The sequence below is a fragment of the Medicago truncatula genome, chromosome 4 (genome assembly GCF_003473485.1).
Source record: "Medicago truncatula cultivar Jemalong A17 chromosome 4, MtrunA17r5.0-ANR, whole genome shotgun sequence".
Taxonomy (NCBI): domain Eukaryota; kingdom Viridiplantae; phylum Streptophyta; class Magnoliopsida; order Fabales; family Fabaceae; genus Medicago; species Medicago truncatula.
Genome location: NC_053045.1, coordinates 39,624,211 through 39,649,053, shown reverse-complemented (window position 1 = coordinate 39,649,053; position 24,843 = coordinate 39,624,211). Strand labels below are relative to the sequence as shown.

Sequence of the window (24,843 nt, the reverse complement as noted above, 5' to 3'; positions counted from 1 at the left end):
TAATCATATGCGGTAGCGCAGTAGAAAGACCGGATAAACGGGCACGATTTCACTTGAATGAGGCTTGATACCAAACTTAAAATAATCATTCTTTACTTGTTTGTATCGCCGTTGCTGGTTTCTCTGCAAACGAACTGACACTATTTGTACCGTTTTTGCTGTTTTCTGCGCAAACGGACCAGCGGCCTCGGTCGTACCCTTCGTCAAACGGGCTCTAATACCACTGTTGGGTCATTGGGGGAGCTCGAAGGATCGTCCACATCGAGGCTAGAACAATCGTACAAGCAAGAGATAGACGCCACACTCTTACCCAAAACCTTAAGGCAATGAGTTTATGGGTCCTCTTACTTATAAGGTTCCGCTAGTATATATAAAGAAAACAACCCTTTAAACACTTTTGAGCTGTCTTTTTATCTTTCAAAAAATGCCCTCAATTTTTCATACAAATAACACATATAATAAAAAGATAAGAATAAATATTCATATTAAAAAAATGTAACAAACATGATATATATATATATATATATATATATATATATATATATATATTTGATATTTTTTTCCCGTTATCGTTTAAAAAGTGTAACAACTTTTTCTATAATAAAGATTGTTATAGGTGTCGTAAAAAAAGAATTTAGATTATATTTTTTTTGTTGTATTGTTGGTGTTATTGAAATATATAATTATATTTAGTTTGGTTTGTTGTAACTAGAAAACAACAAACATTTATATTTTGTTTTAATCAAAATCAAAATTTCATAAAAAAATAAAATAAAATAAATATAGTTCATAATTTTCAAACATGTGTCGGTCTTTTCGTTAGTATTTATAAAAAGGGTCATGCTAACTTGTGCCCTTAAGGAACATGTTAAGCAATCTAAAAAGAACAATTTTGCATTAAAAACACAATATGACAACTTTTAAGAAGCTGAATGCACACATTTTAATATGTGTATTTCTATAATAAGTATCTTAAATATATCATTGAGGACACAAGTTAACATTTACTTTATAACAAAAACATAAATATATATAAGAAATGTTAACGAGTGCCCTCGGACACTCCTTAAACACTTTAAATAGTAAATTTCTTATGAAAAGTTGTGTATTCAATGCATTGAAAATTGCAACAGTTGACTTTTTAAATAATAATTAATAAATTTGGAATCGTTAAAGAGTGTCCCGGGGGCGCTCGTTAACAAGACAATATATATATATATATATATATATATATATATATATATATATATATATATATATATATATATATATATATATATAGGGTGGGGATATTTTGAATTCAAGAGTAAGTGTAATATTTTACTCCAAATCTTGACCTTTAATTTCAATTTTGGTTGATGACTTAGATTAATTGATATGGTAGGCTTTAATTCCATTTTCTATTGTAGTCAACACTTATCACCACAAAATAACAAAACAATAAATGACATTTAATTAATTGATTGATTTTTTTTTCTTCCATTGTTTTTTTTTTTTTTGTTTCATGCTAAAAGAATTTTTATTTTGGATTTTATGGTCTTGTTATGTTATGTTATGTTGGATTCACGTGTTTTTTTATGTTATGTTGAATTCTTGAGCTCTTTCTCAAATAACATCATCTATGTATGTCTATGACAACAAAAACTAATTACGATGGAGATGATTATTTTAATTTGTCGTATAAATAAATACACAAATTTATTTATTTTTTAAGCAATTATTGTAAATGAATTAGATATAAGAAAAGACTAGGGTTACTTTCTCTATCGTCTTTTTTTTCGTGACAGATTAGTACAAAAATGTGCGTTTATAAAAAATATAAGAAAATATCAGGATTATAATAAAGAAACTAAACAAAATATGTCGTATAAAAAATAGTAATGGAAGAAGAATAAATATGCAATTCTTTGAATTTTACAATTGTTTTCTTTTAAAAAAAAATATATGCAATAATTTTAGCGTAAAAAAAGTAAAGGGAGAAGAAAAAAAATCAATGGGAGAAGAAAAAATTTCTTTTTGTGTAAAAAATTATATGCAAATTTTTTCTTATGCAATTTTTTAGAATGAATAGAATGAGTGATTCTTGAAATTTTTCTTTTAAGGAAAGGATTTTAAGTTAACCCTAAAAATTCTTAAGGAAAGGATTTTTCTTTTAGAATGAATATAAATTAAGAAGATTCATGAGAATCAAGCACAACATGGAAGGAAGGTAATTTTTGAGAAAACCGTAATAGAGAAGAGAAGGAAGAAGGAGAAGAGAAGAGAACGTGACCTTCAGAATTCTGGGGGAAGAAAAAAAGGAAAATTAAAAGTTAATTGAAATTACCATTTTACCCTTCAGTTTTAATTTCCTCAAAAAAACAAAAACGTGGGCATTTGTGTCCGAGTGAAAAGGTGCAGGTTGCTAAAATAGACCTTCATGAAAATGAGTGGGTCTATTGTAGCAAATCCCTATATATATATATATATATATAATTGTTGACACATGATAGGACTGGAAAACACATGTAAAAGACGAAAATGCACATGCGGCAGTTAACTACCGAAGTAAAGAATCTGTTGTAGTTAACTCCCGAAGTTCCTTCGGCAGTTAACTGCCGACGAAAAAAAGAAAAAAAAAACCCTCGGCACTATCATTAATCATATGTTAACTTCGGTAGTTAACTACCGGATAGGTATTTTTGTCTTTTACATGTGTTTTTCATATGTGTCAACAACAATTTTCATATATTATATACAAGATAAATAAAAGTGATTTGAAAAATGATTAATTAATTAATTAATTCGAAATTTAAGTGGATAAAAGGGTGTACCCGACTTTTCCTTTGCTTAAAAAAAAGGGTGCACCGACTTAAAGCATTATAAATACAATATTGCAGAACTCGACTCGAACTGAACTCTATCAATTTGCGACTTAAAGAGGAATACTTACTAAAACAGAAGGTAGAGGAAAAATCTAAGGAAATTGGAATGGAATCGGCCCGAAAGCGGAAAGCTGAAGCTTGGCTAGAAGCTCAGAAGGAAATGACTTTTGCGCGGACCGGAGACCATGCTAAAGTCGCTGAACTCGAGGAAGATCTGAAGGAGTGATAAGGTGGAGCGATCTTATAGAAGAAGGACGAAGAAAACGAATGAGGAAAGACCTACAGAAAAAGAGGCTTGTCTCTTTTGTGTCTGATATGTGAAACACTCTTGTTTCTTGTTTTTCTTTTTTATTATGGCTCCTGTTCTATAGTATTTGATATAACTATGCAGTTAACTGTTTGTTAACTATGGTAACACTATAACAACTTTTCTTTATTGGAGCTTCTCTTATTCTTTTAGTACTTCTTCATTTTTGCTTTTTCTATTTGAGAATAGAATTTCAGGTTGCATAAGTCAATGACAGCAACCTCGTCTGTTAAATAAGTCTCTGTTCAGCCCTAATTGCGCATTAATGAGTGTACCTTAGTAATAGACATGTTTGCGAGACTCACTGTGATTTTAACCTGAAACTAACTGATGTATGTTTTTGTTTTGGAGTACTGATGCATTTTGTTGTGTTTTTTTTTTTTTTTTTTTGGTGTTTCATGAAGCTCTGTGTTGTGTTGTGATGTGCACTCCAGGTCCGTTGTGAATTTTCTCTGCTTGAGTTAGTTCTGTTTTGCTTTGCTTGGTTATCAGTATCAGTTCAGGTTCACATCATCAATCATTGTTAAGGTTGTTTTGTGGTTCTGCTGCTGCATATTTGTTTGACATTGGTTTTTTAGTCGACAGTCTGGTGTTGTTTTTAGGTATTAGCATGTTTTGGTTTTTGCTGTTAAATTATGTTGGATTTGATTTTGTAGTTTTCTGGTGTTATCATGTTGGCCTCCTACAGTTTTTTATGCATTCTTTGTATCTATCAGCCGCATGTGGATCTGTTGGCATATTGTTGTTGTGTACTCTTTTGTTCTATATCTATTTATGGACTGTCCTGTATCTACATCAATATGGCAGCAACATGGGTACAAAGGATGCGCGATGGAGGCTGTCCGGTGGTAGGCAGAGATGATTTCAACAATCACTTCAAATTTGCAGCATCACTATCATGTCTTTGTTCTGAGAGAGAGGTTAAGAATGGATCTTTGTCTTTTAAATCAAATTATGTTCTGTAGTCGCTATATATTCTGGTTCTAGTTGTCATTAGAGGCCGAGTATTAAAGGGATTGATCCCCACCTCCCCCTTCTTTTAACAACAAGGATGATGATTTGGCATTTTTTGTTTAGAAAGAAATGCAAATAAAGTTATAATTCCTCTATCAACACAGGTGCATACTTGTGAGCCCAAGAAACTTGTATATAAACAGTGTCTAGATTGAATTAATAATAAATAAATAAACAGATAGATGAAGGGATATTTGCCTGTATTTATCACATCTTAATTATAATCTATTTGGAGTCACATCCTCTGAAGTGGGGAGAAGGTCTAAGGGATTACAACTTTCACTTTATCTTACAAACTTGAAGTTATTGATTTTATCATTATAATCTATGCTGCACTTAACTCTTAACAAGCATCCCTCACACAGAGGATCCAAATCTGACACCGGGTAATCTAGTAATAGATCAACCCATATGTCACTCCTACTTTATCAAATTGTACTGTTTCAAAACCAAACATCCATCCTACTGTTATTATTTTAACACCTCAAGCTATTTGTGCAGTACATGAGAGAATGCATTCTCGGCAATTTCAGAAGAAGGTTGCTTGGTGTTCTGAAAACTGATAATGATCTTCAGCGCCCTTCTGTTCTGGAATCACTAACCTGGAGACATGTTAGCATTGTGCATCTTGCAGAGCAGCTCATCAGCATGGACATTACTCAGGGTATTCGTGAAGTTTTTCTTTCAGAAGCCTTTTTGGGACCAGTTTCTTCACTGCACTTGTTTGAGAAGCCAGCAGACCAACATACAGGCGATGCCACTGAATCTGTATGCAATTGGTATATCGAAAACATAATCAAGGATGTATCTGGTGCTGGGATACTGTTTGTTGCAATTCATAAATGCTTCAGGAGTACAAGGCCTGTTGGTGGATATTTTGCAGAATCTGTCACAGATATAAGTGAACTGCAGGCTTTTATACATATTTTTGGTGGCTATGGAGTAGACAGGCTAGACAGAATGCTTAAAGAGCATACTGCTGCACTTTTAAATTGCATTGACACCAGTCTTCATGCTGGTGATAGAATTGAAAGAGAAGCTTCTATGAAGCAAATAGTTGATCTGGAAACACTGATAGATTTTTGTATTCAGGCTGGCCTGGCTCTGGCTTTTGATCGGCTACTATCTGAGGCTTCTGGTGCCATACTTGAAGAAGGTGCTCCCTTGATACATTCACTGCTAACTGGGAATGAGAACAGTGGCAAATACGGCAGGTGTTGTAAATAATCATGATTCCATTTGGTGAAATCAATTTTAGAGGATGTTGGCGGTGCAAATGATGGTTCTTGGAGTTTGTTACCATACTTATTTGCGACATTCATGACATCAAATATCTGGTCCACCACGGCATTTAATGTTGACAACAGAGGGTTTTAGTAACAATATACATTGCTTGGCAAGGTCAGTATAGTTAAGTTTTAGCTGAAAGTTGTTTTTGCATGGTTATAATTTGGCACATCATTGGATTCACCACTATCTAGTAATTATATGGGAGTTGGAAATATTCCATTGTACAATAATATTTGGTAGTATTTGTCTCACTCTAACCATGCAGTACTTGGCAGGTGCATATCAGCGGTGATTGCTTGCATTGAGTTTGTGAGGTTGGAACATGAACATCAGCATCGACAGTCTTTAAGCAATGGGCATGCCAGCGAGAGAATGGATCCTGAATTATCAGGTCATATGTCAGCTGAAGCAAGCATCAACTCCACGCTGCAGTTATTTGTGAAACTCTCTGCAGAGATGATACTGGATTCTTGGAGTGAAACACATAGGTACCTATATACAATTTTGCTTGAATTATATATGTTTATTTGTTAGAGAGAATACCATACATACTAATTAAGGTAAGATAGTGCCATTTATTCAAGGCAGAATTCATGCATCTTTGCTCTGTTTTATCTGAAACATTAGTCTTTCATTTTGTAGTTTTCTAAAATGTTATATTTGGATTTATGCACAGATCTCATCTTGTAGCACAACTTATCTTTCTAGACCAACGTTGAGAGATTTCACCATACCTTCCGCGAAGCTCATTGGAAACTCACCATACCTGCCTGCCGACAGTCAATACTATGCCATTGGAAACTCATGTTCAGGATACTTTAAAGGATCATCATCACATAGCCAAGAGCACCTCTATGACGTTGATATTAGCAGCTTAAGGAGCACCCATCGATCTGGGCCTTTGGATTATGGTGCTAGGCTCAAATTCTGGCATTACTGGACCCAGTCCACTTGCTAGATTTGCAGTATCTAGATCTGGTCCATTAGCATACAAGTAGTAAGTTTGAAATACCCAACATGAGCTGGTAAATTATTCACCTCTTTCTAGTGATCAGTTGTCCATAACCATAAATCATCCAGCAGGTTCCCACAATATTTTTATGATGTATATCACACTGAAGCACCCTTCTGTAGTCCCTGGATAGTTTAACGTTCGAATTTGTAAGATTTGTATTTAGAGTAGTCGGGTTCATTATTTTTAGAGCATATCCGACAGTAGACACCATGAGATGTTTCTAACTTGAGTAAACCACCATTTGAATGTTGTAAAATGGCAATTTAGTCGTTTTAATAAATATTAACTTCGGGGCTAACTGAAAATAACTACTCTAGCTAATTGATGAGAAACCTAATTCGTCTATATCTAAACAAAACATCGCATCAAAGTTTTGGTAAGCAACCTAATTGGCCTCGGTGGCATCAGCATATTGCTAGATTTATTTTTTCTCTCTCGATGCATAAAAGAGGGCATTCAAGATAATAACAAGTATTTCATTGATTTTGGTGGATATTTTCTAAATTAAATTTTTTTAAATTTAAGAGGCTAAAGACATTTGGTAAATTATAGGAGCTATTTTTGAGGATTAAAACAGCTATAGGTTGTACTCTAAATTAATATTTTGTAATTTGAAAGCGCTAACGCCTTGTATTTTTAGAGCAAAACAATCTTTCGTGCTAGGCGCTCTCTCGCACTCGCTCTCCTGATCGACCAGATTGAATCAATACAATGAAGATAACAGATGAGAGAGTAATCTTAAGTACAATGATTGCCCTATTTTAGAACGAGTTCTGATCCCCGCAGAACAAACTTGATATTTAGGACTCTTTTGCTTATTAGTTTTCCTGCCATGTTTAACTTGATTGGCCAGCTCATATTGCTTAACTAAGTACTTCTCAACATCACTATGTGTTTTCATAGCAGCCACCTGTTTTTCTGTGTCAATATCAGGTTCCATAGTACTGTCAGTAGCAGTGTCATTGTCTACCATGTCCCTCCAAAATTTGATTAATATTTTAACACTTTTAAGACTAGCAGCTGTATGATTGTTGGAACCACCAGAAACTTGCAATTTGCTTTTATCAGGACCTAAATCTTCATCAATTACTACTAACATCAAATATGCCAAAACCATATTGATAGAGTAGATGTAGCATGTAAATATGGTTTTGGCATATGAATCGGTTTTATACGTAAAAAAAAATCCTCCACAGTATCAGCATTAGATGTAGATTAACTTGAAGGACCTAAATCTTCATATTGCTGTAAAAAAAGTTGTAAAAAATAGCATAAAATCACTGTAGATAAAATTGTTAAGGCTTTAGTTGGACAAATTAGATTCTTCAGAAGTTGTAGTGTTGGAGTGAAAAAATGTGAATAGAAGTATGGTCTATGTATCGCTGTTTGTCATTCAAGTTATAAGGATTTAACAAAATAGTCTATCCCTTAATTGCTCACCACCGAACAAAAAAAGGAAGGGGATGATGTTTAATCACTTGTTCAATCCTTTCTTGAAAGAGATGCTCATCTGCTCTGGTTAGCTTGGTAGAGCGGCAGGCGAAATCCGTTATTGATAGAGTAGGTGGCTAGTAACTTACGACTACTCGACTCTTTTTTTCTTTTTCATAAGCAAATATCTAACTAAGGGGGAGGAGCTCTTCTTGCATAGTGTACCTTTTCTCAATAATTCTCCTTGTGAAAAGTAGGTGCTACGACATACATAGGGAAGGCAAATTGGCTGCAGATTGCTATGGCCAAAATTTAGCTATGTTTCCGTTGATCCATAGGGAAAGTTTTCATTTACTATGATCTAGTTTCTGTTTGTAATGTGTCCTCTTTGTTAAGGGTTCAGGCCCTATCCTGATTCATTAGTGCTTTTCTTGCTTGATCAAAAAAAAGTATCTTATCATGTGCATGCAATCTATACATGTTCCTCAATTCATTTTTATACATGCCTTGGATTTTCACTATGACTGTGTATTGAGTTTTTGAAATATCACAAGAATTTATTTCAATTGAAGGGTTTAGAAAGTTGTCCATTTTATTTGTTGATGGATACTATGACTGTGTATCGAGTTCTTGAATGAATTTTATTAACTATAATAGTAATATGTTTGTGCATAAAACAGAATTTTAGCATAGAGATTCAGAGACATTATTGTCTATCAAATGCTTGAATAAGACAAGTAGTAATGTGGTTGTGTACTAGAAGGTTAACACAGGCGATGAAAGTAAAAGTAAACCAGCAAAAAATTTCACCAAAATTATCTTGTTTCTGCAGGGAAAACAAGCAATATCTGCTGCTAAGAAAGAAGTACCATCTGCTGCTAAGAAAGAACAAGCAATATCTGCTTCACATGAAGTACAAGCATCATCTGCTACTAAGCAACAAGGATCAAAGCTCATTGTCATACCTTCAAGGAAACCTAGTCTCCAAGACACACCAATTTATCATCCTCAATCGGATGCTCCTTTAGCCGGAACTCATCAACTTCCATCGTTTCTCTCATCAGGGTCCTTAATTCACCGTGTTTCGGAGACATTATTGTCTATCAAGTGCTTGCATATGACAAGTAATAATGTTTTTGTGGGTTTAATGTACTATTTATTGAATGTCCTTATCAAAGTAATTAATTATTTTACATCCAAAGTTGTGTGTATATTTGCTACTTTTTTCTCAAAATCATAAAATTGTGTGTACATTGTATGTTTTTGTTGGCACTTGAATCATGAAGTACGATCATGAACATGTCTCATAACATAAGGCATTTGATAGTGTTGTTGAAAAATTACTTGTTAAGAACTATAACAACATGAATTGAAAACTGTTTACTAAGTGAAATAGTATAACTCTGATCTTTAGTAAGTTAAGGTGCACGTTATGTTCCATAATTTAAGTAATCGGAAAATGGACTTGAAAAAGAATAAAATAATACTCTTATGAATGTGTCACTAGTACATCCACGTATATTGATCTTTGAGATGTTTTAACAATATAGTTCTCAACATAATACTCTTATGGAAGATGTCAGACATATTATATGTCAGACCTCTTTTTTCTTTGGAATGTATCATGATTAGAAAGTTTCTGACCATAAGTTTCTGAACTACATGACCTGTTGCCTTCATTCCTAATTAAGTTTGAACTATATGACTTGTTGCCTTCATTCCTAATTAAGTTTGAACTATATGACTTGTTGCCTTCATTCCAGAACTAGTTAATTCATCATAACTAATGACTTGGTTTTTGGGTGATGACTGAAATTATGTCAAATAATATAACTTGTTTTGTTCCTTTACTTGTTTCATTTTTGTGATCATACATTAACATAGACACCGAACACATATACGTCGAAATTGATAAAATTTTTACAAAATAATATAATTTAATGTAATTATATGTGTTGGTATTGAACACCGATGTATCAAATACCAACGTATATCTTACATCAAAACACATCTAGTTCAAAAAATATTCGTATTTGTTAATATAACTCTTGTGCACTTCTGGTTGACGTGTTGAATGTATTCATATATATTGCATTTAGTAGTATTAAATAGGGAACTTCTACGGTACACCCGTAAATTAAGGTGTACCAGTACTCCCACTTCAAAAAATTTAAATTAACAAATATTTTTATGGAATAAAGAGTTATTTGTTGATATTTATATTTTAAAAAATGTCATTTCATAAGAAAAATATAATTAGGTATATAAAACAATTTTTCTCTTCGAAAAATAACACACTTAACTATTAATTTATTGATTTGGTGTACCAATACACCAAAATTTTTAGGTGTACCATAGAATTTGCCTATTAAATATTCTTAATATACATATTTATGAGGTTGACATGTTGTTTTACTTTGACTTTGATTTGGTTGATTTTGAGTCATATATAGCAAACATATGTACATGAATAAAGGAACATGCAACTTGCAGGTGGGTTTAATATGGGAAAGGAAAGTTCTTTCCCATCATGTAAAAGTTGAACCACAACCATAAATTTATTAGTTTTTTATTTGGATGGCTAAGATTTGTGACCTATTAATTATTAGAGTGGTGATACATGTAGCATCCCATGTGGCAATACACCCTTTACACCTACATAAAATTCTGACACGTGGCAATCTAAACCCCACATAAATAGAAGATAAAGTGTGGTTGTGAGATGAACTTACCAAAATATCCCTAATATACGGGGTGTACAATGGAATGTATGAATAAATGGTGTTTACGTAACATTTTTCTAATTATTATAACTTAGTTGCTTGATACTGTGAACTGCAGCAGTGGATCCCACCAATTGTTTAAACAACAATTTTTCATTTGCTTCATGGGCCTGACGTTTTGAACTTTTTTGTTCCAACTCAAATTTTCGGATGTGCCTGGCAATTCATTGATAATAATGTTGTCATATTAATTTTAATTTACACAAGAAATTAATTTGTTTTTAAAAGGATATTATTAATTCACAATACCTTAAATGACATTTTTAATTAAGGAAAATACTAACCGCTGTCTCCGGACACTGGTTAAGGGTATGAAAAAGAAAGTTACATAATAGTTAATGCATTGAAATTGTATAATTAATTTATAATAAAGTCAAAAACAATTTCCTTTTATGGTAATAATTCATTTTTATGATATGTTTAACCCGTGTCCCGGACACCTGTTAGCAGGATCCATTTATTAATTACAGTTATTTAAAAAAAACAACTACGTTCTAAAATCAAATTAAAAAAACAACAACACCTGGAAAAAAAAAATCTGTCTTCATTTAATTATTTTTTCCCAACTGTTTTATTATTAATTCATCATCAAATTCTCTGTCTTCATCATCTAACTCAACCAACCCAAAAACCCTTTGATTCACTAAAAAAAAAATCTAATTCATTTTACCCATTTTTTTTCCTTCATTCACCAAAATTATTTTGCATCTTTTTGTGAAACCTTCTCCACAACTCACTACCCACCATCTTCATCAATTCTTCCCAAATCTGATCTTTCACCACTAGAGATTGAAACAACAAACATGGGGACTAAAAAAACACTAAAAAATCAGGAACCACAACACCATCTTTGTTGTTGTTCTTAAGAGATCCAAATAGGTACGACATCGATGCTCTTTGGGGTTCGACGACGAGGAGAGAAAGAGGACTTGAGAGTGAATGAGTGATGAAGAATGGTGTTATTTTCATTAATCAACAACAAAGAAATGAATTAATTTAAGATTAGATCTAGAAGAAATGAAATTGAGATTTTTTTCTGGATTTTTTATGTTTTATTTGTTTTTTCTTCTTTTGCGTTTACATGTTTGAAGATGAAAATGTAGTGTTTCAACTTTCAACAGCTGAAGAAAAATTGTGAGGGAGAATAGTGGCTGCTGTTGGAGAGAAGGAGTTTTGTTGTTGTCAAAGAAAAGAAAAAAAACCGTTGGAGAGAAGGTCTTGTGAAATGAATGAGATGATCTTCTCGAAATGAAACAAGGCTCTGTTTGGTAAAAATAGCGGATAGCTGATAAGTTAGCTAATAGTTTTTAGCTGATAAGCTAACTGAAGTGTTTGGTAAAAACAGCGGTTCAACTGGCTGATAAATGTAAAATGACATAAAGGGTATTCTTAATTCATAATAAAAATTATATCCTATGTATTATAAATTAAATTAAATTTTATTTACCAAAATTTTATCTTATATTTATTATCATTAAGTATTTCCACTTTATAAAAAAAATAACATTTACCTCAAAAAAAAAAAAGTAGCACTAATAAAGTAATACTAATAACAGAGAATAAAGAAAATAACACTTACCTCAACAAAAAAAATAACACTAATAGAATAATAGTATTTTGTTTCGTAAAAAAAAAAAAAAAAAGCGAAGGTATATATTTTTTCAAAAAAAAAAAGGTCAACTGATATATATACAAAAAATGGAATAAAGGGATAGGAGTCTTTATTACGTAGCTTATTATAAAAATTATAATGGATAAAAATACAATTTAAATGAAATAATAAGGGTAAAATTGGAAGAAAAAGTGAGAAGCTATAAGCTCAAACGCTACTTGGAATAGCTTTTGAAAAATAGCTTATAAGCTCGTGAAATAAGCTATAAGCTCATGGTGAAAAAGTGTTACCAAACAGAGCTTTTTTTGTCAAACGAGCTTATAAGCTATAAGCTAAAAACTCTTTTTTGGGGTTAACCAAACAAACCCTAATAGAAGTGAGGTGGAACAATAGTAAAGAGGGGAGGTATGCTAGAAAAAACAAACAACATTAAATAACAATTTTCAGTTTTTTATTTATTTTTCTCAAATAGGTTATCCACTAACAGGTGTCCTGGAAAGGGGAGCTTTCCCATGGTGGGGAAAAACTCCCCATTCCCAGGTTAAACGCCACCCAACTTGCAATCACAAAAGCATAAAAAGTATGGTATTGATTGAATAACAAAAAAAAAAAAACAGAAGTGCATATAGAATACTGATTTGATAACATGATTCAACAAAATCGAAAAGAAAAAACAAACAAAATAAAATAGATGCGGTGAAAAATCGTACCTGTAGATCTGAAAAGTCTGACAACAGCAGCAGCTAGGTTGAAAAGATGTGGGAACGGTTAAGAAGAATAACTTATATATATATATATATATATATATATATATATATATATATATATATATTTACACGGGACATGCTTATGCTTCTTAACTGTTCCCGCGTAAATGCGGGAACAATTAAGATAAGCATGTAGAAAATGCGGGAACAGTTAAGAAGCATAAGCATGTCCCGCGTAAATATATATATATATATATATATATAGGCAAATAAAAAATGAAAAAAATATTAAAAATAGTGCCAAGTAGGTTTCAAAGTGTGTTCCAATGCACAGAAGCTCCGAATTTTTTCCAAAAGTTCATTTCTACAGCTTCTTGTAGAAGCTCAATCTATTCAATTTTGTACATTAAACAAAAGCTACTTCTTCGGGTAAATAGCTTTATTAGAAATGTGTTTGGCCCTACTTTCTCCTTATAAGGAGAATAGAAGCCCAAAAAAGCTTGGCCAAACAAGCTCTTAAAAACTTTCGCCTCCTTTTTTCTTTGATCCTCCTTGGTTACCCAACTCCAACTATTTTTATATTTTCATTTGAAAAATGTTAACCGGTGCTCCCGGAGCACTGGTTAATAAGACCCTTTTCATTTTAATACAGGAAACGTTGGTAGCTAACAACATATACACAATAAATAAAAACGACTCTCTTTTTTCTTTATGATATTTCTTTCTGCTAACGATGTAGACACATCTTATGCTATATATATTAATATTATAACAACAATTGTTTTTTATAAATGATACTAAAGAACTATGTTATTTTTAAGGTGATAAAGAACTATGTTATAGTATTATCTTTTTAAAAAAGATATTATAACTTAGAATATGCAATCATATTTAATTTGAAATATAGTATAAGAGAAAGAGAATATACTATTATAGTCATATTTAGAAAATGGTTAAATGTTACAAAATAATTATTTAATAATAGCCATTCACTGTTATATTTTTTTTTACAAAATATAATATTATAGTTTTTTTTAGAAGATATAATATCATAGTTATAACCTATAGATAATATATTATTAAATTATTATTCTCGTAAATTATTTGATGAGTTCGACCAATCAAGACAAGTGTGAAAAATCCAATAAATAAATAATCTTTCATTTTTCATGGAAAATGAATTCTTTTTCATATCATGGAAATTCAATTCTTTTTCATATAATGAATTATAAATATTATTCATTTTATATAGAAGGGAGCCCCTAATATGGTCCCCAATTTTAAGGATTCATCAATGGTTCTCTCTAAATGACCTTTCATAGCAGGTTTAAAACAAAAATTGTTTCATGACCCCACACAATATTTTTTTTTTTTTTTTAAAGTGCAGTCACAAAGATTACTTATGTGCCCCTCCATATAACACCAAAGTATCCAGGTACAAAATTATTTCTCTCAGTTCATAGCTAGATTCCTTCTTCTTTTTCTAAAGTTAATATACAACCTGATTCCTTCTACACCAACTAGTAATAGTAATGAGCATCCAGTTAAAAATAAAAAATCTAATGAACAAGCTAATGGGACTCATATTGGATCTTATCTTGTTTTGGTTTATCACCTTTTTTTTTTCTTTCCAGTGACAATAGTTTATAATTCACCGTGAAAATGATTTTGAAATACAACATTTAAACATAGGGCTTGGGTGATTTGTCTTTAAGGGAACTGATTTCCCTCATGAAAAATGTACTCTCAATGGGTGGTCACATAGGCTTACAATTTCTCTAAATCTCACCTTTTTTTTTTTACAAAAATCTAAATCTCACTTTTATTCTACATATTTTTCATAAAAACAAAATTAACATTTTAGCACATTTCTGTCTATCACAGCAAGAAGGGGTTGGAATCTTGGATGTGAATTGACCAACGAACTAAGATAATTGCTCCACGAGAAATTTATGGTTTAAATGGAGGGGTGAAGGTGAAGATGAGATAGAGGAAGAAGGAAGGAGACTGTAGCGATTAACAAAGAGAAATGGAGAGAGGAGGAAAATGATTCTTAGCCTAGGGATTATACAGAAGTGCATAAATGTAATTACCTTGTATGGGGCCATGGACAAAAAAAAAAAAAAGTGAAACCTGATGTAGAAGGTCAATTAGAGAGGACCATGGATGAACCTTTAAAATTGAGGACCATATTAAGGACTCCCTATGTAGAATTAACTTAAAAAAATGTATCAAGAATTGATATTTCTTTTCTAAAATTTTCAATCATTTAATAAAAAAAAAATTACCAAAAAAATAGAGTATGACAACAATCAATGTTTTTCCTTAATAATTCACAACTACTTGGAACTTTTAAAAATAATTTTTAAAATAGATAATTATTACCAAACAACTTTTACTTTATTTTGAAAACTCTTCCTTTTAACTTTAGTTTTAAAGTAATTATTACCAAATACCGCCAATCACAATTCACACAAGGGCAAATGAATGCATAAAAGATTTTGGAAAATATAAAGAAAAAATAGCTTCTCTTTCTAGAACATAGCACATGGACTAAACCCTACAGCCGCCGCGCTTCTTCTCTTCCTTTCTTTTCTCGTTCCAACCCGATACGATCATTTACAACATGGCAAAACCAAAGTACGATGCAATCCTCAATTACAGCAAGTTTTACGAATTTATTAATCGGAATAAGATGCATTTGAAGGATTCAAGGTATTTGGTAGACGATGGAGATGTAGATATTGAGGAAGAACTAACATTGTATACGGACATTGAGATTACGAATGCTCCTCATGATGATTGGAACGAATGGAAGGAAACAGATTTCATTCAGATTGGCCGCAGTCATTCACCGTGGTATGAATAAATTTATATTTTAATCTATATTTTAATTTCCATTATTTTATTTTTATTATTTTATCTATATTTTTGTTAGGGATTTCCGTTATAGACAGATGGTACCAAGTATGAGATTACTTTGGAACCCTCTTATGAGCATAGTACGTTGCTGGACAATGCGAGAATTGCTGATGAATTGGTTTTTGCTATTAACCATCGGGATCCCACTAAACTATTTTTATTCAAGAAAGGTACTCCTGATTCTAATGGGAAAGTTAAATTTTGGCATGAGAAAGTTAGTAACCCTCGACATGGTTTCTTGAATGATGATGGGAATATTCTTCTCCGGTTTCAGCTTCAGATATTACCGTAAGTTGAGACTAATTTAAATCTATATTCATCCACACACAATTATTTTCAAAGTAGTATGTAATGTGTTTTTTTCTGTTGTTGTTGTTGTTTTTAATTTACAGCGCTGCGATCCCAGAGATCAGTTCTCAACATTCTTTGCATTCCTTCCACAGGCAATTCCGCATTCAACTATATTGGATCAGGAAGCAGTTGATTGATAACTCATTTTCTAATATGTTTGAAACTTCAAACCACAAATATGAAAGTGTAAAGTATTCTTGTTCTCCTGGTTATTGGATAAGGTATATTTTTATGCAGAAAAATTGCTATTGTCTTGTGATACGTTATTTAGTACAAAATGTTGTCAAATTGGAGCTATAGAGGGACAGTACCCTAGTATAAATTTGTGGTTTCAGGCGTTCTTTTGTAACCTAGTGTATATAGACAGCAACTACATGCAGAATTGTAGAAATGTTGAGCCACACCATACCAAGGTCTTGAGAGTTATGTTCATGCACGGATGCACATATTGAAATTCCTGGATCCGTCATTTGTTATGTTATTTATGTTGATTTTGTAGTAATGTCAAGCAAAATATTAAAGAGTGGTTGATTTAGATATGAGTCTAGACACTGTTTGTTTTTTGTATCAAAGTTGAATGTGATTGTTAGTAATTACACCTTGTTGATTGTGCAGGTACTTGATTGATTCAGGGCAGGAATTAAGAGTGAATAAAGTTCGCTTCTGGGGATGCTTATCTAAGCATTGTGAAGGTCAGTATGGTTTGATTGACATCATTTGCAATGGAATGAAGTCAGAGTTATCATCTTCTTTAATACAAGATGATGAAATCTACTATCACCTATCAGGCCCACTTGGTGGGTTTATAAGTATGGTTGGTAACCTCAGATACGCACCCATCCTAGAAAATACTGGAACTCTGACACTTGATGGTGTGTTAGAGTTTGAAAAAGAGTTAGTAACACCTGGATGGAACATGTTTGCGTGCACTTTCCTTAAGCTAACATTGCCTGATAGCTTTTTGAACTTTCAAACGGAATTGCCAGAACAACAAATTAGTGGTGGTTCTGCAGTAATCGGACCAGCTCCAGCCGAAAGTAATGTTCCTGTCATACCTGAAACTGTTCCTGATCGTGATTCTGCTGAATATGTTGCTAATTTGAAAATTCAAAAGTTATGCAAGGACCTTGAAACTAACCTCGTTGCTCTCGGTACAAAATTACGTGCCGATGTGGTGACGATATGGCCAAACCCATGATTTTTCTATTATGTATGCCAATTTGTTCGAAACCGTCCAAGCGTTTGCTTTGAAGGAACTTAGTCCGGGGGTGGACAGTGGCAGGATTGCGGATCACATGTTTGACATGCAAAATCAATCTTTCAGGCCTATTGTAAGTAGCTTTTCTTTTTTATTGTATATTTTATTTTTAACATGTCATAAGTTGATTTCTTTTGTTCTCTCACCAGTGCTTATGCTATTAGATAAACTCAATAAGTTAATCCAATAAGGTTGATTAGGTGCAACATAATTACCATCCAGTTATTGACAATACTCTGTTTATATGATTATATGTGTAGTCTAAGACTAAAACATTGAAGAACTGAAAGCTGAAGCAAAGAGGATAGGGAGGTTGTGGGGGAGTTTGCATGTGATTATTACAATCACAAGTTCAACAATGTCAAATGGGTAAGTAAAGATTTTGAATGCCATAATCCATTTGATTTGATTGGTTTCAACAAAGAACGAAATTACAAGGTTTTTATCGAAGTCATGTCTACTATTTGGAAAATAAAGAATTGGTTCAATTTATCCAAGGGTGAATATGGTTGGGCTAAGAAGAGAGGGCACAAATATATCATTGCGCATATATACGTTGATTTGAAGACGGAAAAAGCAGAATTCATGACTGAATTTGTGAATCCTGCTCATGATGAATTGCACCTCTCTATGAGATACACCAAGTAGTAGTATTTGATACATAAATGTGTAATAAGTAATCAGTCTAGTTTTGAGAATTCATTCTTAACTTTAGTTAACTTCTGACATTGAATTCAAAAAATGAAATGCAATATTATTACATCTCTTACTATCAATTTGATAAATTAATTTTTGTGGTTCTGTTGCGTGTAGAGATAATCAATTCATCATGATGAGCAGGATTCACAAATTCAGTCCTGAATTCTGCTTTTTCCGTCTTCAAATCAACGTATATATGCGCAATGATATATTTGTGCCCTTTCTTCTTAGCCCAACCATATTCACACTTGATAAATTGAACCAATTCTTTGTTTTCCAAATAGTAGACTTGACTTCGATGAAAACCTTGTAATTCCGTTCTTTATTGAAACCAATCAAATCAAATGGATTATAGCATTCAAAATCTTTATTTACCCATTTGACGTTGAACTTGTGATTGTAACCCAACCTCCCTATCCTCTTTGCTTCAGCTTTCAGTTCTTCAATGTTTTAGTCTTAGACTACACATATAATCATATAAACAGAGTATTGTCAATAACTGGATGGTAATTATGTTGCACCTAATCAACCTTATTGGATTAACTTATTGAGTTTATCTAATAGCATAAGCACTGGTGAGAGAACAAAAGAAATCAACTTATGACATGTTAAAAATAAAATATACAATAAAAAAGAAAAGCTACTTACAATAGGCCTGAAAGATTGATTTTGCATGTCAAACATGTGATCAGCAATCCTGCCACTGTCCACCCCCGGACTAAGTTCCTTCAAAGCAAACGCTTGGACGGTTTCGAACAAATTGGCATACATAATAGAAAAATCATGGGTTTGGCCATATCGGCACGTAATTTTGTACCGAGAGCAACGAGGTTAGTTTCGAGGTCCTTGCATAACTTTTGAATTTCCAAATTAGCAACATATTCAGCAGAATCACGATCAGGAACAGTTTCAGGTATGACAGGAACATTACTTTCGGCTGGAGCTGGTCCGCTTACTGCAGAACCACCACTAATTTGTTGTTCTGGGAATTCCTTTTGAAAGTTCAAAAAACTATCAGGCAATGTTAGCTTAAGGAAAGTGCACGCAAACATGTTCCATCCAAGTGTTACTAACTCTTTTTCAAACTCTAGTCCTGATGCACCTAAGCTTGCTAGGGAGAAAATGGGGCCTATGACGACTAATGAGAAAATTATGACTGCCACTCTGTTTCTTACGGTAATAAGTTTGCACAATTTATTTGTCTAATATAATGTGTTTTGTTATAGAGTATAAACATGAAATTGGGTAGATAACTTCACTATTTTGGAACTGTTTTTGTAGATTTTACTTTCATAGTTTGTAACTCTGTTTGCTAAGTTACATTTGAGTTAGACTGAACCCAAATTTTTAGAAAAGCCAATCTATATGCAAAGTTGGTCCTCATGCCACTCAACCGATCACAAACTTATGATGCCATTTCTGTGCCATACCCTTTTGGAATCAAATGTTAACAGTATATAGTAGAATGGTTTTGTTTCTCAACCGTTTCTGTTGGGACTTTTGTGCTTATTGAGTTGAGCGTCCAATTTGCATTGTTGGTTGGTCATTAGACAGATGGTGTGGTTTGCTTTTTAGCTGAGTGACTTGTAAATCATTAGGCATTGGTTAATGACTCGTTACTCCATCTTTAAATTTGTTTTCTAAATTAGGTTGTGCATCCTCCTAATGGTCTTCAAAACTAATCATTTAGTAGCAAGTGTTTAAACCACTGTTGCTATCCTTGATATTGCGAAAATTCCTGACAAATATGGATGATGCGGTCACGATCGCGGTCTCAATGCAGTCATAGGGACATAAAAAACTTTGACGTTCCGAGTAGTGGATCTTTTTTAAAACCTTGTCTAGTAGTAGTTGCATTGATGTATACCTTATGTCTTGATTTGGTGAATACAGTGTAGTACTTTAAATGCCTTAGAATTTTAGTTTTTTTTTTGTGACTTATTCCATCCCTCGCTCAATTTTACCAGGTGGGACTTTGGGTGTTTGGAGGGCTTCTTAATATAGATGCCGTAACTGCTGCCATTCTTGGATTAGCTGTACTCCTCATTTCAGGGGTTGTAACATGGAAAGAGTGCTTAGCTGAGGGTGTTGCTTGGGATACTCACGTGGTTTGCTGCCCTCATTGCAATGGCTGGGTACTTGAACAAATATGGTCTCATCTCTTGGTTCAGTCAAACTGTAGTCAAGGTATATTTCATGTCTCATCTTTCTACCTCGAGTGTAATATTCATTAAACTTTATTTATGCTGCTTCTGATGATCGTTGATCTTCAGTTCTTTTGCCTTTCATCTGTTTTCTGGGGTAAAATGGTGAATGCATGATTTTTTGTTTAATTTATTTCATACTATCTTTTACTAGTTGTTTGACCAAATCAACCACTGGAGCATGTTTTGAAATATTCAGAAGCAAATAAGCTTTCAGCCAGCTTTTTATGATTATTTGACATACATGCCTCTAGTAAGTAATGATTGATCGGCATGCTTGTGCTCTGTGTTCTCTTGGAACACATCATGGATCTTGGTTCATTTGGGGTGCTTTGTTCCTACTTCTGAGTTGATCAGCATCTGTTTCATGGTCAAAGCATATACTAAATCAAAACCTCCCTTCCTCTGGTATTTATATGTGATTTTCTTTTGGTTTTAAATTGGTCCACTCAAGGTTATCATGAGTACTTACTTCTTAGTCCTATGAGTCCTAGTAATTGCCACTGAAGAAATGCCATTTATTTAAGTGTAATAATAGGTTACATGCATACCATTCAATATTACCGATGTGTTGCATTATGCACCATTCTTTATGATAGAATTTCAATTTTTGAGTAATTATTGAAACAATTTTATATATATACCTTGATTATGTCAATGAAAGAGTTTGCTACTGTTATTACACAGTTTGTTGGTGGATTGGGTCTCTTTCATGGCAACTATCTTTTGGTATACTGTGATAGCGCAAAAATCAGAAGCGGAAGCTAGTTCAGAAGTTAGTTCAGAAGCAGTTTCTGATTCTAAGGTTTATGTGAATTAGAGAGAGAATTGAGAGAGAAGAAAGTTATGATGAAATTGTAAATGATCTTTATTGATTCTACATTCAAAATATACAAAGGAGGTAGCTTATATACAATGTCTAGCTAAGTTGCTTGAAGCAGAAGCAATGTAACAAACTCTAGATCTTATCTGCTAACCTCTAACAAACTTGTAACAAACTTCATAACAAACTAAAACAAACTGTGATTAACCACTGATTGTGATTATCACTAAAACTAAACTTGAATTAAAACAAACTAACATACTGGTCCTCCTTTACTTCTACTCTCATTACTTCTTTGCCAGTGGAGCTGCTCATATTGGTGCTATGTTTACTGCATTTTTGTCTGTTGCTACTGCTTTGGGAACTCCACCATTCTTCGGAGCCATGTTGTTGTCATTCCTCTCCAACCTTATGGGAGGCCTTACTCATTATGGGATTGGGTCTGCTCCAGTATTTTTCGGTGCCAACTATGTCCCACTTGCCAAATGGTGGGGTTATGGCTTTGTTATTAGTATTGTTAACATTGTCATCTGGCTTGGACTCGGGTCTATTTGGTGGAAAGCCATTGGCTTGTGGTAAAGGGCCTGATATAGAATTTTGCCAACACATTTTAAGATTTTTGCATACATTCTTGTACGTTCAGGAGTACAAGGTCTGTTGGTGGATATTTTGCAGAATCTGTCACAGATATAAGTGAACTGCAGGCTTTTATACGTATTTTTGGTGGCTATGGAGTAGACAGGCTAGACAGAATGCTTAAAGAGCACACTGCTGCACTTTTAAATTGCATTGACACCAGTCTTCATGCTGGTGATAGAATTAAAAGAGAAGCTTCTATGAAGCAAATAGTTGATCTGGAAACACTGATAGATTTTTGTATTCAGGCTGGCCTGGCCCTGGCTTTTGATCGGCTACTATATGAGGCTTCTGGTGCCATATTTGAAGAAGGTGCTCCCTTGATACATTCACTGCTAACTGGGGTAGTTAACCATCTACCTGACGTAGTACCAGAAAATGAAGAGATCAACAGAATGAGAACAGTGGCAAATATTAGGTGTTGTAAATAATCATGATTCCATTTGGGTGAGATCAATTTTAGAGGATGTTGGTGGTGCAAGTGATGGTTCTTGGAGTTTGTTACCATACTTATTTGCGACATTCATGACATCAAATATCTGGTCCACCACGGCATTTAATGTTGACAACAGAGGGTTTTAGTAACAATATACATTGCTTGGCAAGGTCAGTATAGTTAAGTTTTAGCTGAAAGTTGTTTTTGCATGGTTATAATTTGGCACATCATTGGATTCACCACTATCTAGTAATTATATGGGAGTTGGAAATATTCCATTGTACAATAATATTTGGTAGTATTTGTCTCACTCTAACCATGCAGTACTTGGCAGGTGCATATCAGCGGTGATTGCTTGAATTGAGTTTGTGAGGTTGGAACGTGAACATCAGCATCGACAGTCTTTAAGCAATGGGCATGCCAGCGAGAGAATGGATCCTGAATTATCAGGTCATATGTCAGCTGAAGCAAGCATCAACTCCACGCTGTAGTTATTTGTGAAACTCTCTGCAGAGATGATACTGGATTCTTGGAGTGAAACACATAGGTACCTATATACGATTTTGCTTGATTATATATGTTTATTTGTTAGAGAGAATACCATACATACTAATTAAGGTAAGATAGTGCCATTTATTCAAGGCAGAATTCATGCATCTTTGCTCTGTTTTATCTGAAACATTAGTCTTTCATTTTGTAGTTTTCTAAAATGTTATATTTGGATTTATGCACAGATCTCATCTTGTAGCACAACTTATCTTTCTAGACCAACTTTGTGAGATTTCACCATACCTTCCGCGAAGCTCATTGGAAACTCATGTTCCGTATGCCATTCTCCGTTCAGTCGACAGTCAATACTATGCCGATACTCAATCAACTCCATTGGAAATAACGAACGCATCACCCCGATAATCACCTGCATTGCTGGCACATGATTCAGGATGAGGCATCCTCGTGGAGACTCCACACCACCGTATTATGGCAATGATTCAGGATACTTCAAAGGATCATCATCACATAGCCAAGAGCACCTCTATGACGTTGATATTAGCAGCTTAAGGAGCACCCATCGATCTGGGCCTTTGGATTATGGTGCTAGGTTCAAATTCTGGCATTACTGGACCCAGTCCACTTGCTAGATTTGCAGTATCTAGATCTGGTCCATTAGCATACAAGTAGTAAGTTTGAAATACCCAACATGAGCTGGTAAATTATTCACCTCTTTCTAGTGATCAGTTGTCCATAACCATAAATCATCCAGCAGGTTCCCACAATATTTTTATGATGTATATCACACTGAAGCACTCTTCGGTAGTCCCTGGATAGTTTAACGTTCGAATTTGTAAGATTTGTATTTAGAGTAGTTTGGTTCATTGTTTTTAGAGCATATCCGACAGTAGACACCATGAGATGTTTCTAACTTGAGTAAACCACCATTTGAATGTTGTAAAATGGCAATTTAGTCGTTTTAATAAATATTAACTTCGGGGCTAACTGAAAATAACTACTCTAGCTAATTGATGAGAAACCTAATTCGTCTATATCTAAACAAAACCTCGCATCAAAGTTTTGGTAAGCAACCTAATTGGCCTCAGTGGCATCAGCATATTGCTAGATTTATTTTTTCTCTCTTGATGCATAGAAGAGGGCATTCAAGATAATAACAAGTATTTCATTGATTTTGGTGGATATTTTCTAAATTAAATTTTTTTAAATTTAAGAGGCTAAAGACATTTGGTAAATTATAGGAGCTATATTACTATAACTATATTCTTATAATTTTGAGGACTAAAACAGCTATAGGTTGTACTCTAAATTAATATTTTGTAATTTGAAAGCGCTAACACCTTGTATTTTTAGTAAAGCAAAACAATCTTTCGTGCTAGGCGCTCTCTCGCACTCGCTCTCCTGATCGACCAGATTTAATCGATACAATGAAGATAACAGATGAGAGAGTAATCTTAAGTACAATGATTGCCCTATTTTAGAACGAGTTCTGATCCCCGCAGAACCAACTTGATCTTTAGGACTCTTTTGCTTATTAGTTTTCGTGCCATGTTTAACTTGACTGGCCAGCTCATATTGCTTAACTAAGTACTTCTCAACCTCACTGTGTTTTCATAGCAGCCACCTGTTTTTCGGTGTCAATATCAGGTTCCATAGTACTGTCAGTAGCAGTGTCATCGTCTACCATGTTCCTCCAAAATTTGCTTAATATTTTAACACTTTTAAGACTAGCAGCTGTATGATTGTTGGAACCACCAGAAACTTGCACTTTGCTTTTATCAGGACCTAAATCTTTATCAATTACTCCTAACATCAAATATGCCAAAACCATATTGATAGAGTAGATGTAGCATGTAAATATGGTTTTGGCATATGAATCGGTTTTATACGTAAAAAAAACTCCTCCACAGTATCAGCATTAGATGTAGATTAACTTGAAGGACCTAAATCTTCATATTGCTGTAAAAAAAAGTGGTAAAAAAAT

General features: G+C 33.5%; 3 protein-coding genes across 4 annotated transcripts; all 3 read left to right on the top strand.

Moving 5' to 3' along the window:
• Window positions 1-2,869: 2,869 nt before the first annotated feature.
• Window positions 2,870-6,770, top strand: LOC25492951 (protein NAP1). Its single transcript, XM_024781966.2, is given in 8 exon segments — window positions 2,870-3,699; window positions 3,979-4,091; window positions 4,687-5,372; window positions 5,374-5,426; window positions 5,429-5,547; window positions 5,549-5,586; window positions 5,751-5,963; window positions 6,152-6,770. Coding segments are annotated over 7 exon segments (1,407 nt in total). The 5' UTR covers window positions 2,870-3,699; window positions 3,979-3,995; the 3' UTR covers window positions 6,354-6,770.
• An 8,735-nt stretch (window positions 6,771-15,505) lies between these two features.
• On the top strand, window positions 15,506-18,330 carry LOC112421239 (uncharacterized). 2 transcript variants are annotated; one of them, XM_024781969.2, is made up of 5 exons: window positions 15,506-15,882; window positions 15,962-16,233; window positions 16,389-16,517; window positions 16,912-17,627; window positions 17,815-18,330. In XM_024781969.2, the coding sequence occupies exons 3-4, from the start codon at window positions 16,450-16,452 to the stop codon at window positions 17,492-17,494; spliced, it is 651 nt and encodes a 216-aa protein (XP_024637737.1). In that variant the 5' UTR covers window positions 15,506-15,882; window positions 15,962-16,233; window positions 16,389-16,449; the 3' UTR covers window positions 17,495-17,627; window positions 17,815-18,330. The 2 variants fall into 2 exon arrangements, with proteins under 2 accessions (XP_024637737.1, XP_024637736.1); XM_024781968.2 differs by having other exon boundaries at window positions 15,510-15,882; window positions 16,338-16,517.
• An 825-nt stretch (window positions 18,331-19,155) lies between these two features.
• Window positions 19,156-23,846, top strand: LOC25492950 (dicarboxylate transporter 1, chloroplastic). Its single transcript, XM_024781967.2, has 6 exons — window positions 19,156-19,429; window positions 20,221-20,440; window positions 21,145-21,188; window positions 21,539-22,522; window positions 22,687-22,899; window positions 23,087-23,846. The coding sequence occupies exons 1-4, from the start codon at window positions 19,304-19,306 to the stop codon at window positions 21,857-21,859; spliced, it is 711 nt and encodes a 236-aa protein (XP_024637735.2). The 5' UTR covers window positions 19,156-19,303; the 3' UTR covers window positions 21,860-22,522; window positions 22,687-22,899; window positions 23,087-23,846.
• The last annotated feature ends 997 nt before the right edge of the window (window positions 23,847-24,843 follow it).

Bases quoted from the DNA above. Each gene is read 5' to 3' on its own strand.
- LOC112421239 (XM_024781969.2), top strand. From the start codon at position 16,450: ATGTTTGAAACTTCAAACCACAAATATGAAAGTGTAAAGTATTCTTGT. The intron at 16,518-16,911 runs GTATATTTTTAT...TTGATTGTGCAG, and splicing joins TCTCCTGGTTATTGGATAAG to GTACTTGATTGATTCAGGGC.
- LOC25492950 (XM_024781967.2), top strand. From the start codon at position 19,304: ATGTTCCATCCAAGTGTTACTAACTCTTTTTCAAACTCTAGTCCTGAT. The intron at 19,430-20,220 runs GTAATAAGTTTG...CAATTTTACCAG, and splicing joins CTGCCACTCTGTTTCTTACG to GTGGGACTTTGGGTGTTTGG. The intron at 21,189-21,538 runs ATACTGTGATAG...AAACAAACTAAC, and splicing joins CATGGCAACTATCTTTTGGT to ATACTGGTCCTCCTTTACTT.